General features: G+C 44.6%; 1 protein-coding gene across 9 annotated transcripts in view; it reads right to left on the bottom strand.

The window, feature by feature from the left end:
* Nucleotides 1-26,581, bottom strand: part of NLGN1 (neuroligin 1) — a 934,735-nt gene that overhangs the window by 493,511 nt on the left and 414,643 nt on the right. Inside the window, exon 1 of one of the 9 annotated variants that reach the window (XM_063916282.1) lies at nucleotides 25,966-26,066. The exons of the other annotated variants lie outside the window; for them this stretch is intronic. Within the exon in view, the coding sequence (XP_063772352.1) occupies nucleotides 25,966-26,011 (46 nt within the window). The 5' untranslated portion in view covers nucleotides 26,012-26,066. Of the gene's footprint in view, nucleotides 1-25,965; nucleotides 26,067-26,581 lie in introns of those variants that run through there. 9 annotated transcript variants of the gene reach the window in all.

Genomic DNA, 26,581 nt, shown 5'->3' with positions numbered 1-26,581 from the left:
TATTTTATACAATGTACTTTATAAATGATAACTAGAAGCTGATTGGTTGCTGTCTATGGAACACTTCTCCATTTGTCCTCTTTAGAAGGGTGAAACAGTTCTCCCATTATTTGCACCAATTGTGTGTGTCCAGATTTATTACCCAAGCTTTTTATCATACATTTGCATTCTGTTGCAGAAGACTACTTACCTGGAGTAAGGTGTTTATGAAATATGGCAAGTCCTTTAGGTCATATTCTGTAACCTTTGTTCACTAAGTGGACATCAGACACACAGTGCCGCATGTAACGATGGCCGAATTTGGCGGCCGTGCAGGATGCCGGCCGAACTCTGACTTTTTTTAAAGGGGCAATCACTTATACGGCAAAATCATGCCTTGTAAGTGATTGCCACTTAAAATAAAACCATCCTACATGGCCGCCGAACTCGGGCGTCATTACATCCGGCTCACCGAATCACATAAACACCAGGTCCCAGGTACTGTACTGTAAGTTATTTTCTTACTTTATGCTCTAAAGTATGGCATCAACTATTAAGGCTCAAGGAACTAGATACTAAACACAGAACCATGGACAAAATGCACCCATTAAATATTTTCAGAAAAAATAGTAGTGTCTCACCCAAAATATTTTCAGTGGTGTTTCACATGTGTTCCCCCATTTACATTTAAAAAGAAAGATTCTAAGAGAGAAGTGAGAGAAGAACTTAGCACCAGTCAAAGTGAGGAGTTTTATGGATTGCTATCTTTCCTTACAGAATACGTAGTATCTTTGTACTTTTATTTGTGAAGCATGGCCAAAATGGGATTCAATTTTACAAAGTGAAACTGTAGAACTGAGATAAAGGAGTACATAGGCGGATCCAGATGTGTGTTTGTGGGGCAATTTAAGGTGCTGGAAAGGTAGTGCTGTAAGATGGACTTTTAAGGTGACAAGGAGGGAGTGCTGTGGGGTGGGGAATGGTGTGGGGTGAACATTGCTGGTGTTGGGGGTTGTTGTGAGAGGGCCATTGAAGGGGCCCGGGGTGTGCTGTAAGGCAGACAGTAAAGCAGAGGGGAGAACTATGAGGCTGAAATTGAAGGGAGTAGGGAATTCTCTGAGGTGGACCATAAAGGGGGGAGTGCTGGGGGGGTCAGCGTGTGAGCTGTGACAGGGTCAGTGAGGGCTGGAGGTAGTGAGTGCTGTCAGAGGGTCAGTGAGTGCACTGTGGTGGACAGTGAGTGCTGGTAGGAAGGGGGTCAGTGAAGAGATCAGTGTGTTCTGTTGGGGTCAGTTAGTGAGATGTGAGGGGTCAGTAAGTGCTGTGAGGTCAGGTTGTGCTGCAAAGGGCTCAGTGTTGCATGGAAGGAACTGGCAGTGAGGGAAAGCTATGGAGGGTGTAATGAGAGACAGCAGGAATATATGCAGGTAGGACTGATAGAAAAACTGGGGCCACTTGACTGCATTTGGCCTCCAGTCTATAAGTTGCCAGCCAGCCCCTGAAAGCAGCAACAGTACTGCTGTTGTCTATGTCATATTTGGCAGAGCAGGCTCTAACTGCAGGTCTGTCCGGGAACTGCGCATGTGCAGAAATGCCTCAGTTAGCACAAAGCATCAGAAAGTCGCAGGCAGAGAGGTGATTATTGGAGGGTCTGGAAGGGGGGAGAGAGCTTTTCTGTGAACATTAAAAAAGGCAAGATGGGGGGAGTGCTGTGAACACTATTGAGAGTGGGGCGGATGCGCTGTGTTGTGGACATTGAAGGAAGGGGGGGAGTGATGTGAACACTATTGAGAGCGTCGCGGAGTGCGCTGTGTTGTGGACATTGAAAGAATGGGGGGGAGTGATGTGAACATTATTGAGAGCGGGGCGAAGTGTGCTGTGAACATTAAGGGGGGAAGAGAGTGCTGTGGACACTGAAAGGGTGGGGGATTGCTGTGAGGTAGACACTGAAGGGTGGAGTACTGTGAGTTGAACATGGAAGGGGGGGTGGGATGCTCTGTCTCTGCTTTATTTTAATGACTGACCATGTGATTCATGCTTAAGACAAGGAGCCTAGACATAGAGAGAAGCCAACTGGCCGCTGTCGCTTGGAACAGCCACCTGAAGGATGCGGTCATTGACTGTTAAACAAGACTTGCAGCATGGCAAGCAGGTAAGGGTGGTGGCCTTGTTTTTTGTTTGTACACCATGCCCTCTCCAGGACGAAAATGAGGGGTATGGTTCATATCCTGTGAGGCCACACCCCATGTAGTGAGACCATGGCCCTTTTGTGGAAACACATGCCTCAAATTTACTTGGTGACACTAACCTTCCCCCTTCCTCTATCATAGTACCCTTCTATCATTTTCTTCTGGATCCATCCCTGAAAGGATGCACTTAGTGGCATGTCTTTTTGGCGGAGGTATGGGCAATCTGTTCTAACCTAAAGAAGGGCTTGTGCTCACTAAGCCATGTCCCTAGTGTATAATTTCCTAGGGCTTGCTGAGGGCTTCAGAAGCTATTGGTCAGCCCCCAATCTCTCCTCAATGTCACCGCTACTCAGTGACACCATTCAAGGGGGTGATACCAAAATAGCAGAGCAGCTTTGCTATTTTGGTGTCCCACCTCAGGGGGTGTCACTCAGTGTTGCCCGCACCCCCTCCCCCCCCATACACACAAACCACACTTGTTATAATACTGGGAGGATGTTGGACTTTTTATATGACATTTACGTTTTGCACAGTGGGCCTCTAGACTTTTCCCTTCCAGACATGAGGTGCACCTGGAGGTTGCGTTGGGGTTTCCCCTGACTGGAGAGTAGGTATGATACTTGATGTGCACTGGGATTATGGAGGTTCAGTGGTACAAAACCAAGGTACCTTGCGGTGTACAGGAAATGCATGTTATAAACTACTGTAAGTCCACTGTGTTTTTAATAACACAGATTATTCTCTGTGAGGATTTATATTTCATTAGCCTCATGCATTACAATTTCCCTAATTATTTCACAGAACAAATTGCCTGAATTGTCAGCTACCATATAAATTCAAACCATCCATACATTATTCTAAGGAGACTAATGATACCGTAAAGCAAATACTATCATATTTTTTATGAGTTAAGTAATTTGAAAAGTCTGTTAGTTCAATGCCTTTATATCACTTTAGTATTAGTATATCGTAATTATTCTGCATAAGAACCTAGTGAAATGTATTCGTATGGAATACAGCAGCCATATATTATTTTCTATGCATTTCAAGCTCATTACTACAGTCTGGCTGAATTTTACTACCCAAAGCCATTGGATATGTGCTCTGGAAATAAATGAATTTGCTATACATTTTAGCACTCGGATCCCAGCAGTGCAATATGCAGTAACATGACAGAAGTGTGTTCCACTATCAATAGCCTGAAAGTTTGGATAACAAAGCAATTTTCTGGCCTGACACACTTAATTCTTATAAATTAGCTCGCTAGGTTTTGCCTTGCAGGGCTCTTTAGCTTTACAAATATGTAAAGAGACATGTTTTAAAGTGTTTAAATTTTAACTGTGCTAGAATATAAATTTTTCCTTACAGATATGTTTTAATTTTTTTTTTTTACTTGCAGCTACAAGCAATTCTTGGCCTATTTATTTCTTGGCACATTTGCTATGTAATATGTGAGCATATCATGCTTCATTGATTCAGGTGTACAGCAGTAAAGCATTATGGGTAATAAGTATTGCCTTTCTTTGAGCAGCATTATTGTGTTAAAATAGAGGGGGAACCATTCAGAGATGGTCACAAATGCCTTCACAGCTGCAATCCTGTATGCAGCAATTGTGCAAACATATGCAAATGTCACAGGCACCAGGATTTGTACTGAGACTCCCATTAGCGGCATTGTAGATCTGCCGCTTATGTACGAAGACACAACCATCGGACGCATATTGGTCGATCATCAAAATTCTGAGTAACCCTACGGTCGCACTGGAGCCATTTCTGATCGCTGTCACAAGCTGTGACATGCTCCCAAAATGTGACATGCCTGCGACACTGTGACATGCCTGAGACACTTCGTCCATCTCTGATTCCGGCCCAGTGTTTAAAGGGCTGATTGAAAAATTAATTATGAATTTTCAGAAAACATCAGAAGTAGATAGACTATTGTAGTTAAAGTTAATGTAAAGAGGACTAGTTGGCAGGTGGTACAAGTGTTATTGCACCATAATTCTGTTGGATGGCGACAACTTACAATGCATATTATTCTATCATAACATAAGCTGTATTGTGGTAAACAGTATGCTACATCTACTTCCCAGTGAAATAAAAATAACAGGATGCAGTTGGTATCCTACGGACTGAATGCCGGCGGTCAGAAGGCCGGAACCAGAATCCTGACAACTTGCAGAATGCTGACGCCAGAATCCTGACAGTGGGAATCCTGAATGTAGGTATGTCAGGGAGTGTTAGGGTTAGGCACTAGAGTTAGGGTTAGGCTGCGGGAAGGGAGTGTTAGGGTTAAGGTTAGTTTAGTTGCTCGCACCTGTTGGAATTTTGGCAGACGAGATGCCTGTGTCAGTATTCTGACTGCCGGCATCCTCACTGCTGGTATCCTGTACCAAACCCAAAAATAACTGGTAGGATCACCAGTTTTAACACTTTGAAACAATGGGCTCCTAGAAGGTAGGCCGGGATAACTATGGCTGGCCGAGTCCAGCCAGAATGATAAGCAATCTGAATACATTCTAATAACTTTGGGGAAGGGTAATTTAATACTTTCTTGCTCGAGGAGTTGAGCTTAACTGCTCTACACTATGAATATAAAGGATGACGGATGAGTTGGGTAGTGCAGCGTTGGGGCAGTTTACATACAGAATACATTTATGCTTTCAGCAGAATCTCTACAAGTTCTTCATATGTTCTTTATAAGAGAAAAGAATAAAAGAATAATTCCAGTTGAAGCTAAACAAATATCCAGTATGGTGTTCAAGGGATGTGGCTCACTGCCCTGACCTACTGATGTTGGATAAATGACATTCTTGTTAGTCCTAGCTGAATGTACGGAAAGTAAGAGAAATGGTGACAATAGTAAGAAAGCAAAAAAGAGAGCTTTTAAGAATATGCCTACAATGGTTCAGGGTAGAATTGTATAAAGAGACAGGTAAAACAGATTAGAATATAATGAGGAATAAAAGATAAAGAATAACAAAAAATTAAAACGTTAAACTGCAGTACACCCACAAATAGCTATACAGTAGATCTATGGGGAAGAGGGGTTAACGCTATAGTTCTATTAGTTAAAGGAATAAGAGATTGTTAAAATATTTCCCCCTCCTACGGAGGGGAACATATTATTATTTTTGATACATACTGTACAGAGAAGAAAAAAATATTTTAAAATATACTTGTTTAAACACAAACTATATCTAAACTTCTTTACATTCCTTTAATTTTCAGAGAGAAAAATGTTCTCTTGAACTTTTTCAATTTGCAAGCTCTCTATTAAACAGCACATTTAACTTGTTTGTATTGTTACTTCAGTCTTCTTGCTGTTACAGTAGCTGGGTATAAACAAGTTTTAAATGTTAGAAAATATTATCGAGGCTGGTGAGATAGTGCAGTGTTACATTAAAGAACGGGTTTTATTTGCTGTTTTAAATCATATTCTGAGAGACTCGAGCTTTAAATTCAGTCATTTGGTATTGGATGGTGTGTAGGTTTCAATTCTCAGGATAGCAATGAATCTGTAACACATCCAAGGACTGGGATCAGTTTCAAAGTACAAGGATATCATCAAGAGAATCCCTGCTCATGACATGATTTATCTGTTAATCAAAACAGTGCTCTAGGACAGAAGATCTGTTGCATTTTACTATCTAGCTACATGATGAAGTATGAAAATTCAGATACCACTATACAAAAATATACAGCACTTTCAAAGTTATCAGATAGTATTGGCTTCTGCTACCCAAATAAAGTAATGAATTACTGATTTGTATCCAAACAGTACATCGCAGTTAAGACTTGATTTTAACTTTTAGTTTTGAACACTTTGGACAGTGGATAGTTTAGAAACATAGAATTTGACAGCAGATAAGAACAACTTGGCCCATCTAGTCTGCCCCTTTTTTACCTTCTTGTAACATCAACCCTATTTGTTCCTTAGTTCTTTGTAAGGATATTCTCATGTCTATCCCACATATAATAATAAATAAGAATTTACTTACCGATAATTCTATTTCTCATAGTCCGTAGTGGATGCTGGGGACTCCGTAAGGACCATGGGGAATAGCGGCTCCGCAGGAGACTGGGCACATCTAAAGAAAGCTTTAGGACTATCTGGTGTGCACTGGCTCCTCCCCCTATGACCCTCCTCCAAGCCTCAGTTAGGATACTGTGCCCGGACGAGCGTACACAATAAGGAAGGATTTTGAATCCCGGGTAAGACTCATACCAGCCACACCAATCACACCGTACAACTTGTGATCTGAACCCAGTTAACAGCATGATAACAGAGGAGCCTCTAGAAAAGATGGCTCACTACAGCAATAACCCGATTTTTTGGTAACAATAACTATGTACCAGTATTGCAGACAATCTGCACTTGGGATGGGCGCCCAGCATCCACTACGGACTATGAGAAATAGAATTATCGGTAAGTAAATTCTTATTTTCTCTAACGTCCTAAGTGGATGCTGGGGACTCCGTAAGGACCATGGGGATTATACCAAAGCTCCCAAACGGGCGGGAGAGTGCGGATGACTCTGCAGCACCAAATGAGAGAACTCCAGGTCCTCCTCAGCCAGGATATCAATTTTGTAGAATTTTACAAACGTATTTGCTCCTGACCAAGTAGCTACTCGGCAAAGTTGTAAAGCCGAGACCCCTCGGGCAGCCGCCCAAGATGAGCCCACCTTCCTTGTGGAGTGGGCATTTACAGATTTTTGGCTGTGGCAGGCCTGCCACAGAATGTGCAAGCTGAATTGTACTACAAATCCAACGAGCAATAGTCTACTTGGAAGCAGGAGCACCCAGCTTGTTGGGTGCATACAGGATAAACAGCGAGTCAGATTTCCTGACTCCAGCCGTCCTGGAAACATATATTTTCAGGGCCCTGACAACGTCTAGCAACTTGGAGTCCTCCAAGTCCCTAGTAGCCGCAGGCACCACAAATAGGTTGGTTCAGGTGAAACGCTGAAACCACCTTAGGGAGAAAACTGAGGACGAGTCCTCAATTCCGCCCTGTCCGAATGGAAAATCAGATAAGGGCTTTTTCAGGATAAAGCCGCCAATTCTGACACGCGCCTGGCCCAGGCCAGGGCCAACAGCATGACCACTTTCCATGTGAGATATTTTAACTCCACAGATTTAAGTGGTTCAAACCAATGTGACTTTTGGAACCCAAAACTACATTGAGATCCCAAAGTGCCACTGGAGGCACAAAAGGAGGCTGTATATGCAGTACCCCTTTTACAAACGTCTGAACTTCAGGGACTGAAGCTAGTTCTTTTTGGAAGAAAATTGACAGGGCCGAAATTTGAACCTTAATGGACCCCAATTTCAGGCCCATAGACACTCCTGTTTGCAGGAAATGTAGGAATCGACCCAGTTGAATTTCCTCCGTCGGGCCTTACTGGCCTCGCACCATGCAACATATTTTCGCCAATTGCGGTGATAATGTTTTTGCGGTTACATCCTTCCTGGCTTTGATCAGGATAGGGATGACTTCATCCGGAATGCCTTTTTTCCTTCAGGATCCGGCGTTCAACCGCCATGCCGTCAAACGCAGCCGCGGTAAGTCTTGGAACAGACAGGGTCCTTGCTGGAGCAGGTCCCTTCTTAGAGGTAGAGGCCACGGATCCTCCGTGAGCATCTCTTGAAGTTCCGGTTACCAAGTCCTTCTTGGCCAATCCGGAGCCACGAATATAGTGCTTACTCCTCTCCATCTTATCAATCTCAGTACCTTGAGTATGAGAGGCAGAGGAGGGAACACATACCCTGACTGGTACACCCACGGTGTTACCAGAGCGTCTACAGCTATTGCCTGAGGGTCCCTGGACCTGGCGCAATACCTGTCGAGTTTTTCCCAACGGTTTATAATCATGTGGAAGACTTCTGGATGAAGTCCCCACTCTCCCGGGTGGAGGTCGTGCTGAGGAAGTCTGCTTCCCAGTTGTCCACTCCCGGAATGAATACTGCCGACAGTGCTATCACATGATTTTCCGCCCAGCGAAGAATCCTTGCAGCTTCTGCCATTGCCCTCCTGCTTCTTGTGCCACCCTGTCTGTTTACGTGGGTGACTGCCGTGATGTTGTCCGACTGGATCAACACCGGCTGACCTTGAAGCAGAGGTCTTGCTAAGCTTAGAGCATTGTAAATGTCCCTTAGCTTCAGGATATTTATGTGAAGTGATGTCTCCAGGCTTGACCATAAGCCCTGGATATTCCTTCCCTGTGTGACTGCTCCCCAGCCTCGCAGGCTGGCATCCGTGGTCACCAGGACCCAGTCCTGAATGCCGAATCTGCGGCCCTCTAGAAAATGAGCACTCTGCAACCACCACAGGAGGGACACCCTTGTCCTTGGTGACAGGTTTATCCGCTGATGCATCTGAAGATGCGACCCGGACCATTTGTCCAGCAGGTCCCACTGGAAAGTTCTTGCGTGGAATCTGCCGAATGGGATTGCTTCGTAGGAAGCCACCATTTTACCCAGAACCCTTGTGCATTGATGCACTGAGACTTGGCTCGGTTTTAGGAGGTTCCTGACTAGCTCGGATAACTCCCTGGCTTTCTCCTCCGGGAGAAACACCTTTTTCTGGACTGTGTCCAGGATCATCCCTAGGAACAGAAGACAAGTCGTCGGAACCAGCTGCGATTTTGGAATATTGAGAATCCAATCGTGCTGCCGCAACACTACCTGAGATAGTGCTACACCGACCTCCAACTGTTCCCTGGATCTTACCCTTATCAGGGAATTGTCCAAGTAAGGGATAACTAAAATTCCCTTCCTTCGAAGGAATATCATCATTTCGGCCATTACCTTGGTAAAGACCCGGGGTGCCGTGGACCATCCATACGGCAGCATCTGAACTGATAGTGACAGTTCTGTACCATAAACCTGAGGTACCCTTGGTGAGAAGGGTAAATTTTGACATGAAGGTAAGCATCCTTGATGTCCCGAGACATCATGTAGTCCCCTTCTTCCAGGTTCGCAATCACTGCTCTGAGTGACTCAATCTTGAATTTGAACCTCTGTATGTAAGTGTTCAAAGATTTTAGATTTAGAATCGGTCTCACCGAGCCGTCCGGCTTCGGTACCACAACAGTGTGGAATAATACCCCGTTCCCTGTTGCAGGAGGGGTATCTTGATTATCACCTGCTGGGAATACAGCTTGTGAATGGCTTCCAAAACTGTCTCCCTGTCAGAAGGAGACATCGGTAAAGCCGACTTTAGGAAACGGCGAGGGGGAGACGTCTCGAATTCTAATTTGTACCCCTGAGATATCACCTGAAGGATCCAGGGGTCTACTTGCGAGTGAGCCCACTGCGCGCTGAAATTCATTGAGACGGGCCCCCCCACCGTGCCTGATTCTGCTTGTAAAGCCCCAGCGTATACTGAGGGCTTGGCAGAGGCGGGAGAGGGTTTCTGTTCCTGGGAACTGGCTGATTTCTGCAGCCTTTTTCCTCTCCCTCTGTCACGGGGTAGAAATGAGGAACCTTTTGCCCGCTTGTCCACGAAAAGACTGCGCCTGATAATACGGCGTCTTCTCATGTTGAGAGGCGACCTGGGGTACAAACGTGGATTTCCCAGCTGTTGCCGTGGCCACCAGGTCTGAAAGACCGACCCCAAATAACTCCTCCCCTTAATAAGGCAATACTTCCAAATGCCGTTTGGAATACGCATCACCTGACCACTGACGTGTCCATAACCCTCTACTGGTAGAAATGGACAACGCACTTAGACTTGATGCCAGTCGGCAAATATTCCGCTGTGCATCACGCATATATAGAAATGCATCTTTTAAATGCTCTATAGGCAAAAATATACTGTCCCTATCTAGGGTATCAATATTTTCAGTCAGGGAATCCGACCACGCCAACCCAGCACTGCACATCCAGGCTGAGGCGATTGCTGGTCGCAGTATAACACCAGTATGTGTGTAAATACATTTTAGGATACCCTCCTGCTTTCTATCAGCAGGATCCTTAAGGGCGGCCATCTCAGGAGAGGGTAGAGCCCTTACAAGCGTGTGAGCGCTTTATCCACCCTAGGGGGTGTTTCCCAACGCACCCTAACCTCTGGCAGGAAAGGATATAATGCCAATAACATTTCAGAAATTATCAGTTGTTATCGGGGGAAAACCACGCATCATCACACACCTCATTTAATTTCTCAGATTCAGGAAAACTACAGGTAGTTTTTCCTCACCGAACATAATACCCCTTTTTGGTGGTACTCGTATTATCAGAAATGTGTAAAACATTTTTCATTGCCTCAATCATGTAACGTGTGGCCCTACTGGAAGTCACATTTGTCTCTTCACCGTCGACACTGGAGTCAGTATCCGTGTCGGCGTCTATATCTGCCATCTGAGGTAACGGGCGCTTTAGAGCCCCTGACGGCCTATGAGACGTCTGGACAGGCACAAGCTGAGTAGCCGGCTGTCTCATGTCAACCACTGTCTTTTATACAGAGCTGACACTGTCACGTAATTTTTTCCAACAGTTCATCCACTCAGGTGTCGACCCCCTAGGGGGTGACATCACTAATACAGGCAATCTGCTCCGTCTCCACATCATTTTTCTCCTCATACATGTCGACACAAAAGTACCGACATACAGCACACACACAGGGAATGCTCTGATAGAGGACAGGACCCCACTAGCCCTTTGGGGAGACAGAGGGAGAGTTTGCAAGCACACACCAGAGCGCTATATATATATACAGGGATAACCTTATATAAGTGTTTTTCCCCTTATAGCTGCTGTATAGTTAATACTGCGCCTAATTAGTGCCCCCCTCTCTTTTTTAACCCTTTCTGTAGTGTAGTGACTGCAGGGGAGAGCCAGGGAGCTTCCCTCCAACGGAGCTGTGAGGGAAAATGGCGCCAGTGTGCTGAGGAGATAGGCTCCGCCCCCTTATCGGCGGCCTTATCTCCCGTTTTTCTATGTATTCTGGCAGGGGTTAAATGCATCCATATAGCCCAGGAGCTATATGTGATGCATTTTTTTGCCATTCAAGGTGTTTTTATTGCGTCTCAGGGCGCCCCCCCCCCCAGCGCCCTGCACCCTCAGTGACCGGAGTGTGAAGTGTGCTGAGAGCAATGGCGCACAGCTGCAGTGCTGTGCGCTACCTTGTTGAAGACAGGACGTCTTCTGCCGCCGATTTTCCGGACCTCTTCTGCCTTCTGGCTCTGTAAGGGGGCCGGCGGCGTGGCTCTGGGACCCATCCAAGCTGGGCCTGTGATCGTCCCTCTGGAGCTAATGTCCAGTAGCCTAAGAAGCCCAATCCACTCTGCACGCAGGTGAGTTCGGTTCTTCTCCCCTTAGTCCCTCGATGCAGTGAGCCTGTTGCCAGCAGGTCTCACTGAAAATAAAAAACCTAAACTAAAACTTTCACTAAGAAGCTCAGGAGAGCCCCTAGTGTGCACCCTTCTCGTTCGGGCACAGAGATCTAACTGAGGCTTGGAGGAGGGTCATAGGGGGAGGAGCCAGTGCACACCAGATAGTCCTAAAGCTTTCTTTAGATGTGCCCAGTCTCCTGCGGAGCCGCTATTCCCCATGGTCCTTACGGAGTCCCCAGCATCCACTTAGGACGTTAGAGAAATAATAATAATAATAATAATAATTGTATTTATATAGTGCTCTTTCTCCAACAGGTCTTAAATATGTTCATTTAATATGGATGTGATATGGTGGGATAGCCATAGCTGGACATATATATTATGATTAAATGTCATAATGGACAACTTCCACTGACTTTTTCAAGCACTGTTATCCCTAAAATCTAGTGCCTGGAACAAGGTGAAACTAAGTTGAACCTCCTGACTGCAAGTGCAATTTTGGTTGCTTGCAGAAGCGTAACTAGGGAAGGGCGAGTGGGGCACGTGCCCTGGGCGCCTTAGCAGGCCCAGGAGAGGTGGGCGCCGCCGCCGGCCAGGGCATCATGCCCCACTCGCCCCCGTCACGCCGAAATGTGAGGAAGGAGAGCACAGCGTCTCTCCCTCCCCTCACCGCCGCTGCCAGCACTAGCAGCGCAGCCAGCAGCGCTGCTGTGTCCGGTCTCCGGCGGCGTTAGCCAATCAGAGCTTGCGGACCGGCTCCTGATTGGCTGCAGGTCCGCGAGCTCTGATTGGCTAGCGAACTGGCGCCACACAGCCGCCGGAGACCCGGAGCGGTGAGGGGAAGGAGAGGCGCTGCGCTCTCCTCCCCTCACATATCAGAGGCGAGCCGGAGCCACAAGCGGTGAGTGACCAGGGGGGAGGGGGGGAGAGAGAGAGCACAGTGGGGCATGTAACTGGCACAGTGGGGCATGTTTCAGGCATAGTGGGACATGTATCTGGCACAGTGGGGCATGTAACTGGCACAGTGGGGCATGTATCTGGCACTGTGGGGCATGTAACTGGCACTGTGGGGCAATGTATCTGGCACTGTGGGGCAATGTAACTGGCACTGGGGCATTGTATCTGGCACTATGGGGCAATGTAACTGGCACTGTGGGGCATGTAACTGGCACTGTGGGGCAATGTATCTGGCACTGTGGGGCAATGTAACTGGCACTGTGGGGCATGTATCCGGCACTGTGGGGCATTGTATCTGGAACTGTGGGGCATTGTATCTGGCACTGTGGGGCATGTATCTGGCACTGTGGGGCAATGTTACTGGCACTGTGGGGCATGTATCCGGCACTGTGGGGCATTGTATCTGGCACTGTGGGGCAATGTAACTGACACTGTGGGGCATGCATATGGCACTGTGGGGCAATGTAACTGGCACTGTGGGGCATTGTATCTGGCACTGTGGGACATTGTATCTGGCACTGTGGGGCAATGTAACTGGCACTGTGGGGCATGTATTTGGCACCGTGGGGCATGTATCCGGCACTGTGGGGCATTGTATCTGGCACTGTGGGGCAATGTAACTGGCACTGTGGGCCATTTTCAGTGGCCACACCCCTTCTGGTGCGTGATCACACCCCTTCTGGGGTGTGGCCACGCCCATTTCCCCACTGCGCGCACCTTTTTCCATCTTGCCCTTGGCTCCGAAAACCCTAGTTACGCCTCTGGTTGCTTGCCACATACAATCGCATTTATTAATAAAGTTTCTGCTATTAAGGTTTATGGCCCAATTATGTGGTACATGAAACATATTTAAAATGTTTTTTATTTTTTTTAAATCTATACCACTAATAGATGCAGTAGTAAAAACATTATAAACCCATACCCCAATCTTCGATCCCTGGGTGTTCTGGTCTAGATGGAATATGCCATCATGTTATGTCCTGCCGTGAATTGACTGGCATATAGTCTTAGGGTGGGTACACACTATGATGACATCGGCAAGATATGTTATTTCTGGCTGAATCGAAACATATTGTGCATATAAGACAGTGTGTATGCCCGAATGCATGTTCCCGTGGGTTGCATGCAATTTCTTCTGGTTGGTCATGTTGCATGGCCAAACAGAAGATATTGCATGCGACCCAATACAGTTTAATGAAGGATGGAATGAGGGATCAGTGTTGTGTGTACCTCCAATATGATATGTCAGATATGAGTACCCAGCCTTAGGCCTAAATGTCTAAGCCTGTGAGTTGTAGGGCGTCAAGATTTCAGCAATGACTCTTCAAGGCTTAAAGTGGCAATATTTTAAAGGCAAAACTAGGTTGCTGCTTTAAAACTCAATGCTACAATATGAAAATCTCACCATTACCTGCAACTCATAGGTTAGGTTGGAAGACGTGCGTGGGGGGGGGAGGTATTTTAGATTGTACATACCTCCCAACATGACCCATTCCAGGAGGGACAAGTAGGGCTCTCTACCTGGACTTCCCTTGATATATGATTGATGTCACCTGTTTTGAACTATTTAATTGATAGAAAAGGTATTTCAACACAGATTTTTGCAATCATAACTAAAGAAGGAAGTCCAGGTGTTGTGCAGTTTGTCCATTCTGGAATGGGTCATGGAGGGAGGTATAGATTGTGTATATTAAATTTAAACAGATGGCGTATATAAGATTATAATAGAACTAATAGTTTACTAATGCCTGAGTACTGTTTATAGTGCCACCTAATTGAAAGACAACTATTTTATTAAATTTTCTTGTAGTGGAAAAAAGCCAACTTAAACAACCTTAAAATACACATAGGAAAAACAAATCTACAATTTATCTAGTCACATGTAAGAAAGGCAGGAGCCTCTGTACTACTTACTTACTGGGACAGGACTGAAGAGGACTCTGTGTGTGGGTCTCTCTCTAGATCCGAATGCTCTCATTAGATAACAGGTTACAAAGGAACTAAACACCAAGGAATGGGGAAGGGGGGAGGGGAGAAGTTGGGATCCTTGTGTCTCTTAGCGCTCTCTCTAACCTCTTATCTATCCTCTGGTTGGAAAGCTCCGTCAGTAGCTCATGAAACCTGATACTCCTGTGTATTTGCCTGCACTGCATACTGTGCTGCTCGCATTCCGGTTACCTGATTCTGCTGCTGCATAAGAGGGAAAGCTATCGATGTTAGTATGCTTTGGCCGGGGAAGGGGGAGTACAACAGCTATCCGATTTAAAGTATAGGATGACTCTCAACTAAAAACACATTCTATCTTGGCCATTTGTTGGAATAAAGAAGTTCACATCCATCCAATAATCTGGGAATACCCCTTAAATATGGCATCTCCATCCCAAGAATGACATTTATATGTTTCATCTGGCAAAATTAAAACTACTTAGTTGCATGTGAGCACTGTACAAGATATAAGGGGAGGTAGTAGGGATCCCGGTGGTCAGGATCCCAACAGTCAAAATCCCGACCGCGGATTCAATTAATAGTCGCAGCCAGGATAAGCATGGCTACATCACTTTGTAAATTATTAGACTAGTTACACTATCAATGAATGGTATTTTCTATTAATATTTAACACCAAGGGCTAAATTTACTAATCGACAGGTTTGAAAGGGTTTGAAAACTGATGAGATCCACGTGGCAGATGGCCATGCTCTCATTGGTGCCTACTTGGTTCATTGGATGCATACAAAAAGAAAACCCTTTCCCTTGCCAACTGTCCAAAGGGTATAGGGAATTGCTGTCAGCACAGGGCTGGTTTTCCCTAAGGGGACCCACATTTTATTTATTTTTTAAGGCTCTACTTCACTGGGTATTTCAGCCCTGCGTTGACAGACCTAGTACTGGTTGTTTGGTGGGAGTCCCCACACCAGTGCCAGTATCCCTAACTGCTAAAACCTAGTGCTAGATAGTGAAAATGGGGGGGGGGGGTACACGCTCTCTTTGTCTCCACAACATTTCTACTAATAGCCGTTGCTTAAAGATATAAGGTGGGAAATATCAAAATAATTTTATATACTTTACTCAGCTTCTCTATTTTTTTAGATGCTATAATTCCACTAATTGCACACCCTGTCAAATCTAACCTATGCAGTGCACCCCATATAGCTGCCTCAGATGTTTTTTTTCTTGGGCGGGATTAACAACACGTTGATCTATTCATGCATTGCATATTATATTACATGCTTGAGTCACCTATATATCTCTTACTTACTTGTATGGTTAATTTCAGACCTTGTAACCTTTGTAGTGCATCCTGACGACTGAGGAAATCCGCTTCCCAGTTGAGGACACCCGGAATGAACACTGCCGATATTGCTGGCCGATGGCGTTCCGCCCAATGAAGAATTCTTGACACTTTCATCATTGCTGCGTGGCTTCGAGTCCCACCTTGATGATTTAAGTAAGCCACTGTGGTTGCGTTGTCTGATTGTACTTGAACAGGCCTGTTCCTTATCAGAGGTAGGGCCAGTGTCAATGCATTGAACACTCCCCGCAGTTCCAGAATGTTGATGGGGAGGAGAGACCCCTCCTCAGTCCAGCGACCCTGGAGAGAGTGTTGCTCGAACACCACGCCCCAGCCCCTTAGACTGGCCTCCGTAGTAAAGAGGACCCAGTGGGGAATCCAGAAGGGACGGCCCCTGCTCAACTGATGATCCTGGAGCCACCAAGCTAAAGACAAGCGGACCTCTGGAGTCAGGGATATCATTTGAGACCTGATCCGATGAGGCAGACCGCCCCACTTTGACAGGATTAACCGCTGGAGAGGGCGAGAATGGAATTGAGCATACTCTACCATGTCAAAGGCCGACACAATCAGGCCTAGTACTTGCATTGCCAAGTGTATGGACACTCTTAGGCGAGAGAGGAAGTATCTGATCCTCTCCTGAATTTTCAGGACCTTCTCTGGAGAAAGACACAGCCTCTGGCTGTGCATATCCAATAGAGCTCTCAGGTGCACCATGCACTGAGCAGGGACCAGGGAGGACTTTTTCCAATTGATCAGCCACCCGTGGGCTTGTAGAAATTGCACCATCAGCTGGAGATGACTCAGGAAGACATCTTGGGAGCTTGCCAGTATCAGCAGGTCGTCCAGATATGGCAGGATGCCGATTCCCTGTTGACGGAGATGTGCTGTCATCACGGCCATGACCTTGGTAAATATCCATGGGTTTGACGGATCAAGGTGAGCATAGAGGAGAGGGATAGATGGAAAACAGTAGTGGCACATAGTTCTCAGACTGACAGACCCAATAGTATCACATGACATATTTTAATGGAGTGGGGGCGGTGCCATTGTAAGATGACCTTATTAAATAATTAATAAAAAGTTGGCACAACTTACCATCTCCATGCCAATACACTCCAACTCATCCTCATCTTCCCCCTGAGCTAGGGCCAAAGAATTCAACAAAGCTTTCTGCTCATCTTGGTCCAAAGTGAATTTAAGCAGGTTATTCTACCACCCTGGATCTCTTTGACACCTGCATTTTCTTATGTTCCTTTAGGAACACAGGCCGGAAAGACCCATTGGGTTTCGGTACTAGAAACAGGGTCGAGTAGTAACCACTGCTTTTCTGAGAGGTAGGCACCGGCACCACCACTCCTGTCTCCAGGAGGGATTGCACAACCAGGTGTAGAACTTGCGCCTTCAACGGATTTGAGGGGATGACCGTTGTGCAGAACTGGCGAAGGGGATGTCTCCTGAACGAGACCGCGTACCCATGAGAGACAACTTCCTGCACCCATGCGTCTGAAGCGGTCTTTAACCAGACCTGGGTGAACTGCAGGAGTTGGTGTCACACCCTGGGCTCCCCCAGGGGGAGGCCCGCCCTGTCACGCTGCAGGTTTGTCCTGTTTGGCAGCAGGCTGACGGACAGCCCAGGATTGTTTAGATTTGGGCTTACTGGTCTTGGTAGTACGAGGCTGTTTGGAGTACACCTGACCATTTGATTTACCTGAGGTCAGAAAGGAACAAAAAGTAGTACTATTGGCCTTCGGAGCAGAAGTAGTATTAGGCAGGCATGCAGTTTTAGCAGGAGCTAAGTTAGTCATGATCTTGTTTAGATCTTCTCCAAAAAGGATGTCTCCCTTAAAAGGGAGCACCTCCAGAGTTTTCTTGGAATCCAGGTCCACCTTCAAGGACCGCAACCACAGAATACGGCGAGCCAAAATAGATGCAGTGGCCGTTTTGGAGGCCATGATGCCCGCCTCAGATGACGCCTCCTGAATATATTGAGAGGCTTTGGTAATGTGAGACAGACACTGTCTGGCAATGTTAGAAATATCCGAAGGTAGCTCATCCTCCAATACCTGGATCCATGCTTCAATACCTTTTGCAGCCCAGGAGGCCGCAATAGTAGGCCTATGTATTGCCCCATTTAGGGAATAAATACACTTCAGGCATCCCTGCACAAGCTTATCTGTCGGTTCCTTCAAGGAGGTGACAGTGGTGACAGGTAGAGAAGAGGACACCACAATCCGGGCGACATGAGAGTCTACCTGGGGTGGAGTTTCCCACTTGTTACTCAACTCCGCAGGGATAAGATAGCGAGCTAACATCTTCTTAGAGAGGGAGAATTTCTTTCCTGGTGAAACCCATGCCTCCTGACGGATGTCAATTAAACTGTCAGAGTGAGGGAAAACAACTTTAACCACCTTCTGACGCTTATATTTATCAGGCTTTTTTTGTCACAGTAGTGGGATCTATTTCATCATCAATCTGGAGAACCATTTTGATAGCTTCCACTAAGTCAGGGACATCAATCGGAGTTGCAGGCTCCCCGTCAGAGGCCACTGAATCAGAGTCAGTCGGATCAGTATAAGCCCCATCCTCATCCGAAGAAGTACCCAAAATATGTGTGGACTTTGAGGAGGAAACTACATGTTTGGAGGGCCCCTTAGCCCCAGAGGGCTGAGGTAAAGACTTCAGTTTTATTCTCTGTTTCTCTAGGATTTTTTGCTGTGCTGCGATCAGGTCAGAATTGCACATGCGTATGCACCACAATGCGCAGGCGCGCCGTATGGGTATAAAGCGGATCATTGCTGAGCAATGGATTTTACGAAGAATCCATTTGCACAGCCGATCGCAAGGAGATTGATAGGAAGAGGGCGTTTGTGGGTGTCAACTGACCATTTCCTGGGAGTGGTTGGAAAAATTTAGGCGTGTCGAAGCGTTTGCAGGGCGGGTGTCTGACGTCAATTCCAGGCAAGAACAGGCTGAAGTGAACACAGCAGCTGAGTAAGTTCTGAGCTACTCAGAAACTGCACAAAACTTTTTCGTAGCGCTCAGCTGCACATGCGATCGCACACTTGCAAAGCAAACATACACTCCCCTATAGGCGGCGACTATCTGATCGCAGCGCTGCAAAAAATAGCTAGAGAGCGATCAACTCGAAATGACCCCCATGGTTTTGCCCAACTCCTAACAAATTTGCTGCTGCGATCAACTCTGAATTAGGTCCTATGTATTTAGTGTTTCCTACTTTACACTAAAGCATTATAGTGTTGCACTTTCATCATGCATCTAAGCAGTGATGCTTGACTGCTATTTACTTGCAAGGTAGGTGCCTAGAGATACACTGATAGGTGTCAGTGAAATAAATTGTAGGTCAAGGGGCTCCTATGTGTGGGACTTAAAAGTTAACCCACTGAAAAGGTTTAATGTCAATATACATGTAGTTTAATAATGTGAACAAATGTGACCAAGATAGGAAATCGTTCAGCTTGCAAATTAATTGAAAAATTATCTCAGATGAGCAGAGATTATAAACATAATTACATAAACAGTGTAGACATGAAAACTTGTATATAATACATGAAAAAGCTCTTGCACGCTACAAAAAGAGAACAAAAAGAGCCATGTTTTTGCAGTGCTTTCATAAACACTGATCTTTGTCTATGTACTGGGCACTTTGAACGATTACACAGACAGGATACTGATCGCATTTCCATGAATAGTGATAACTATCAGTAAACAGCCAAGAAAAGAATTTTAGGTGGATCGAGTGATAAAAACTGTTATCATTGAGATATAACTTTTTGATTCTGTCAAAAAATATTAGAATTTCTTTGTTTGCATTATATTCTTTTCCTTCTGTAGATTTGCTATAAACTCTATAGATATTTCTGCATTGCAAGTTCATGTTTTTAAGTTTATCCTGAAGGTCTTGTTCAGAATGTCTGGAGACCAACAGCTCAGCACTGCCAAGAAAGGCAATCAGGAACTGGCGGAGCTATATGAGAAGCTTAATGTCGACATTTTCTTTATACTCTGACATCTGTGTACTATTATTTAATGGTGGCAGAATTATAATAATGAGATTACATCTGAGCTCATTAGGAGGATGCCTTTTGATAGATGGGTCAAATCAGCTTGACAGGAAAGTGGCCCCAATGCCCTGACAGTAATTCAGTTGAGCTGATGACACAGACACCAAGATAAATCAGTAGTCTTATATGACTTAATTGCCATCAAAATAAAATGACTGTGATAGTCATACAAACTATTATTTACAAGACAGTTTAAATATAATATGGATTATTTGAAATACAGAATAACAAAATTAAATGCAAAATTATTTTTTAAAAGCTAGACCACATTCCACTATTTTATTTATATGGTGATATATGTACTTAGGTTCTGTAGTGATATTCAAGGGGACAAGAATGAAACCAGGTCCATAAGAACATTATCGTACTACTGTTGATAGATAAATGTCCTGATGTTGCGCCACTGGATAGGCGTGGAGCCAAGCCACCTGCGATCAGTAGCAGCATCCTTGCATCCTCAGCAGGCAACATGAAGTGTGGGCTGGGCCAGAGAGACACAGGTTGGGCAGGGGTTGGGACACTGGAGATGAAGTGACTGTGGGGGGGGGTGATCACACAGGACTGGGTAGACACAGGGGTAGGATGGGACTGAAAGACACATGGGGGTGGTGAGGCTGGAGAGGCACAGGGTGGAAGTAAGTCTGCGAGAGAGGAGAGAGAAATAGAGGGCAGGGGGAGGCTGGGAGACATGAAGGGGTGATGCTGAGAGACACAGGGGAGATGAGTGGGTGGCTGGAAACATAAGGTGGGGTGAGGCTGAAAGACACATGGGGTGAGGCTGAGACAAGGGGTGGGGTGGGGCTGAGAGACATGGGAGGAGGTGAGGCTTAGAGACACAAGAGGTGGTATGAAGCCGGGAGACAAAGGGGAGGTGACACCAAAATGGCTGATCCTCCAAAGTGACCGGGAGTCGGGTGCTATACTGTGACATTATCGTGCAACACCCGGTTCCTCATCACTAAGGAGCTGCCAGTGAAGGAAGAGGTTGCGGAGGCAGCCCAGCATCTACGGAAATTCTGGGTATGACCCCGGCGTGATGTAAACAAGGACTTCAGGAAAGTCACTCCCCGGCCATGCGTGTCAGAGTGATGTAGGTTGAAGGTGAAGCAATACAGATGAGTATGAGGCTTGAGAGATACACTGCCAGTACCTACCAGGGAGAAACAGGGGCCCCAAAAACATGAGTGTGTCCGACCCCAACATTTCTGTTTGTCAGCCCTGTTTATGTGGCCGTAGGAGTTTACAAAAAAAGGAGAAGACAAAAATGTAAGCTCTGCCTATATGGTATTTACAGTATACTATACAGTACTTCTGAATCTATCAACCTATAAATGTATAATTCAAGTACATGTGCAGTCAGCAGGGCTGCAATGAATCAGAACATGGTGTGTCTGGAGAGTCTTAGGGGGACATGTACTAAGCAGTGATAAAAGTGGAGAAGTGAGCCAGTGGAGAAGTTGCCCATGGCAACCAATCAGCTGCTCTGTATATTAGTATGCAAATTATAAATGTTACGTCAATGCGGGCAACTTCTCCACTGGCGCACGTCTCCATTTTTATCACTGCCAGCTGCTCTGTATACTTTTATAGTATGCAAATTATAAATGTTACATCAATGCTGATGGGTTGCCATGGGCAACTTCTCCAATGGCTCACTTCTCCACTTTTAGCACTGCTTAGTACATCTCCCCTTTAGTCTCTCTATAAGCAACACTATTTTGTAGGCATCACCCTGCTGGCAGCAATTACAAATGGCACTATACACACAAAACTGGTATTTTAAAAGAAGAATGCAGCTTTGAGCAAATCCCCATCACCTTTGTACTGTAAACTACAAGGCTGCCACATGAACCAGATGAAGTGTGTAGTAGCCAACTACAATAAATCCATTTCATTCTATCATAATCGACAACTCTCACCCCAAAATAAATCATGACCAAAGTGATAACAAATAAAGTGCACGTTGAATTAGAATTCATCAGGAGTTAAGGTATTCATTAGAGGAATATTTTATTCTGTCTGGCATTTGAGTTCTGACATTAATATTAAAATCTTTTCGACTGAATGTAAAAAAGATCATCAGCTCTAGGAGAAAATTATTCTAACACTAATGTTCTCAAAAAATAAATGTTTCATCTGACTATTGGTGTTAAATATTAATAGAAAATACCATGCATTTGGAAGATAGTATAACTACTCCAACGATTTACATAAGTGCATAAGACAAGTGCAACAAAGAATAAGAACCATACACTATTATGATGCTAATCTCAGTAACTGAAATTGTAAAAGTCGCCTTTTTTATTCTTCTTTTTTTTTCAATAAATCACATTAAGATTAAGGTTGCTATTCTATTGATGCTTGTTATTCACCTTTTCGTGAAGGCTCAATATAATTGCCTGAGACGTCATTGTTTAAAAGGCTGTCAGATAGTTTCAATTCCTCACATTATGTAGAAAGGTCAATTTGAATGACCTTCATGTGTTTTGTTTGTCAAAAATACATAGACCTTGAAGGAATATAAAAGGATCCATGAGCATTTCTAATCTTCTGTTGTTTTATCTCCTGCTTCTTTCCATATATTGGGCCTTATTCAGGTTTGTTAACAAACTAAAAAAGTAAGAATTTGGCAAAACCATGTTGCGTGGGGCAGAAGTAACATGTGCAGAGAGTTAGATTTGGTTGGGGTGTGTTCAAACTGAAATCTAGATTGCAGTGTAGAAATTATTAAGCAGCCAGTATTTACCATGCACAGAAACAATATAACCCACCAAATCTAAAGCTCTCTGCACATGTTACATCTGCCCCACCTGCATTGCAACATAGTTTGCCCAACTGCTTCGGTTTTTGGTTTGCTAACAACCCAATTGTCCACAGATACATAATAAAGACAAAATTCCTCTTTCATAATTAAGTTCATTTACATGAATAACCTGTTGTGAGGTTAGATATATGTCATGTATACCATATATAAATTAGCATTTTTTTCATAATCAATCCAATTTTTGGCAATGTTAAATGATAATGAAATTGCACCTGAAATCGCACATGAAAGCACCACAAAGAAATAGAGCCTACTGAGTTGGATAGAAATCTGCAGTCTGTGCTCCCAAATTGTGTACCTGTCTATCTGGTTACTCAGCATCATCATCATTAGGACTCATTTGCTCTAACCTATTCTAGGTGTAAATGACATGTCTGAAAACAGGTGCATTTACACTTATATTCAACCCTGCATAGCCTGCGTACGACTCTGAATCACACGTACTTGTGTAAGTTTTATTTGTGGAGCATGTGTATTACAAAAACAGGCAAGATATGTACACTCCGGCAGCAGGCCTACAATCTACTCTGCACTAGCCCCATAATGTTTTATCTTGGTGACAGAAAAATGATTGTCTTGCTAATTCAGCATGGGTTGTCATTGTGAGAAAAACCGCACAACTGCAACCTTTTACACTAGAATGCGGGGGGATGCCCAGCACAGGGCAAGTCTGTCCCCCCCACCCCGCTAACATGCGAACACTTCGCTCAGTAGAAAAGCACTCACGTGTTAAGGGTAGCCCTCTGTGAAGGCAGACGGCTACCCACCATGTTTAGGCTGCATGTTGCCTTGTCCGGACTGCGCCCCCCAATGCCGCAACGCCACCCAAAAAATGTTGCGTCAACACCCCTCCCACCCCGCAAATGCCTCTGCCTGTCAATCAGGCAGAGGCATTCGCATATGTGAGATGGCGTTGCATCTCACTGTGTGCGCAAGCGCAGTGCGGCTTCTGCATGCAAACTCATCGTAGATTCGTTCCATGCTGAATTAGGCTCATAGAACAAATAAACATAGGTTAATATAGCATAAATTTGCAACAAAATAATTCCTGTACTTTTCTTGCTGAAAATTCTATGGACTTGACCCAGAGCCATTCTGTGACGGCATAAAGGCACTAATCTGACGTAAAGTGCTTTAATAAAGGTCAGGGAAATCTGAGGTGACTTTTAGTATCATTAATAGATAACAGTTGGGGATGTGATTCCTTATAATACCCAAAATTTCCTTATAATAGACTAAAGAATACCCAAGCTTTTCTGATTAATACTGAAGTGAAGACATCGGAACTCATCAATTATAAGCAAAATGACATCAGAACTGATAGTTTCTACAAATATTATATACAGGAATATATACAAATCACATACTGTAGGAATTACAATATATCTGAGCATACTGAGCCCTATCTAAAAGAAGAAAACATTTGGGTAGAAGCATCGCAATCATTTCATACATTAATTGTCTTAGATCCTATATATAGGACTGGAGAGTAAATAAAACGTTAGCATAAAAAACCCCAATCCTAAGTGTTGTTATTATAGTAAAGCCATCAACCCCATTATTACTCCCCTATATTATAGAACCTGTGACAAAAACTGAAGTAAATTGCATAAAATTTACATCTTATTAAAAAAAAGATTTGTTATTTTTCCAACATGATGGTTTTAGTACATGGGAAAGTGCACATTTAAGACTACAATTTGTTTTTAAGCTCGTTGTAACTCAAAGTACACTTATCACCTGGGATTTTATGGACTTTTGAAAATGTCATCATGCAGTGTATATTGAGTTCTGTGAAAGTAGGAGCTGCAATACATCACCTTTATTTTCAGTAGTTGTCATACAAAATCCTGCTGCGGCTCAGACAGTCAGATCTGTATTGTTTAGAATCCGCAACAAGCTTTTAACATGATGGAGTGAAAGCCTCTTTTGTCAGTACACATACTCGTGTTTTGGAACACTCAAAGTCCCCACTTTTAAAAATAGCACCCACTGTAAGGGGAACTGAAATTGTGCATTTTCGTTTATTACTTGGAAACATTAGTGCAGCATTGTGTCAGAGAGGGATGCGTTGACATGAGCTGTGGTGAACTGGGGACGTTATGTGGCTTGACGTGTCTTTAAGTGGGATGAGAGTCACAGGGAGCTTGCTAGCCAAGGTGTCTGGACTGGAGGTGGTAGATATGTGTAGACTGTGGAGTAATACGATTTTAATGGCTGTGACTGTTTAGGCACAGAAAGAGTACAATAAGAGTGAATGATCAGTGCTGCCACCCAGGGTACAAGGCCAAGGTGGTGGCATGGTGCCCTGACGCTATCCTATTGCAGCTTTTAGGATGCTTGTTACAAAAGAAACAATTGTTCAGCGCTTATGAGGATAAATGTGAATCCTTTGTGTAATGCTGATTCACAAATATAAAACTGCACCTAATGTGAATCTAGAATAAAAGGATTGAAAAAGTCCTATTACTATAATAATGAGCTGTAATTCACAGAATATTTCAATAGTAAATCAATAAAATATCATAAGGAAATGTGGTATGACTCCCCCAAATAATGAATACACGTACGTATATCATACCTCCCAACATAAAAGATAATGGAGTCGAGACCTCTTTGCGCAGTAAAGCCGCATCCGAAAAGGGCGTGGTCTAGGCAAAAGGGGTTTGGCTTTGCGGGATCACAAGCCATGCTTCCCATTTTGGTCACTGAGGGGGCACGCCCAGAGCTCTGTGAGCTACTGGTATGCCCCCAGACCCTCTGTCTCCCGTGAACAGACGCTGTGCGCTCCATGCTGCGGGCACGGTGTCTCGCTGTGCTCGCCATAGGTTCTAATCTCCTTCTGTGGGTGTCATGGACACTCACAGAGGGAAAAGGAGAATAGGCTGTGGTGCCGGTAATCCGGTGGAAGGATTTCATTGCTAATCAGGACTCCAACATCGGCATTGTGACCGCCGGGATCCCGACTAGCGGTATTTTAACAGCTTCATATATATATATATAGAGAGAGAGAGAGAGAGAGAGCATAAGGCTCTTTATTGAATTAATAAAATATATGGTGGGAATCTATCACATAGTGCATAATCAATATAAAATCAGTGATGTCAAGCCTTATTAGTATTGAATAAAGCAGGGCCCTTTTAAACTGTAGCAGAAGTCAGTGTACGTGAACAGTAGCTCCAATATACAAAGACACATCAGTGGTAAAGTGACACTGTGTTACACTGTGACACTCTATGTAGTATATTCATTTGGGTAAGAGGCACCCTTGTTATAATCACCCTGTGGTGCATACTTTATTTACCGGTAGTGGTGTAGAAGTCTGTTGGCTGTCCTACTGAGTATGCCATGCAGCAAATAGTAGGCAGTAGACATTACCAGGTTGGTGGCCCTGATACAGCCCTGAAGTGACAGTTACCTGGTGTCAGTTGCCATGCTGCAAGGCCGACTGGATGATATCGAATGCAGCGCCGCGCAATAAATAATAAAGGGCGGACCGAGGGATCGTTCTGTCCTCCATTACATGTAGTTCTGATGTGTACCGCGCTAACGATATGCTGGCCCACCGGCTGCCATATCGTCCGGGAACATATCGCTCCAGTGTGTACCTAGCTTGAGACTCTCCCAATGGTTGGTAGTTACTGTCATTTCAAAGCCTGTGTACCCACCATGCTGGTAGCAAATGGATGGCGATACACAGCCAATTAAAGCCTATTGACTATTGCAGTATCCTGTGTTACTAGCTTATTTTACTATTATTATCCTTTATTTATATGACGCCACAAGGGATATGCAGCGGCCTTTACACAGTACATAATAGTAAAGTGACGTGACGATCCATGAACACTACAACAATATAGAGCCAAGTGGTACAGTATTATTGTTATATAAAATCACGTATCATAGCTTATAACTTCTTA

The sequence above is a fragment of the Pseudophryne corroboree genome, chromosome 4, assembly GCF_028390025.1.
Source record: "Pseudophryne corroboree isolate aPseCor3 chromosome 4, aPseCor3.hap2, whole genome shotgun sequence".
Taxonomy (NCBI): Eukaryota; Metazoa; Chordata; class Amphibia; order Anura; family Myobatrachidae; genus Pseudophryne; species Pseudophryne corroboree.
This window is presented reverse-complemented; position numbering and strand designations above follow the sequence as displayed.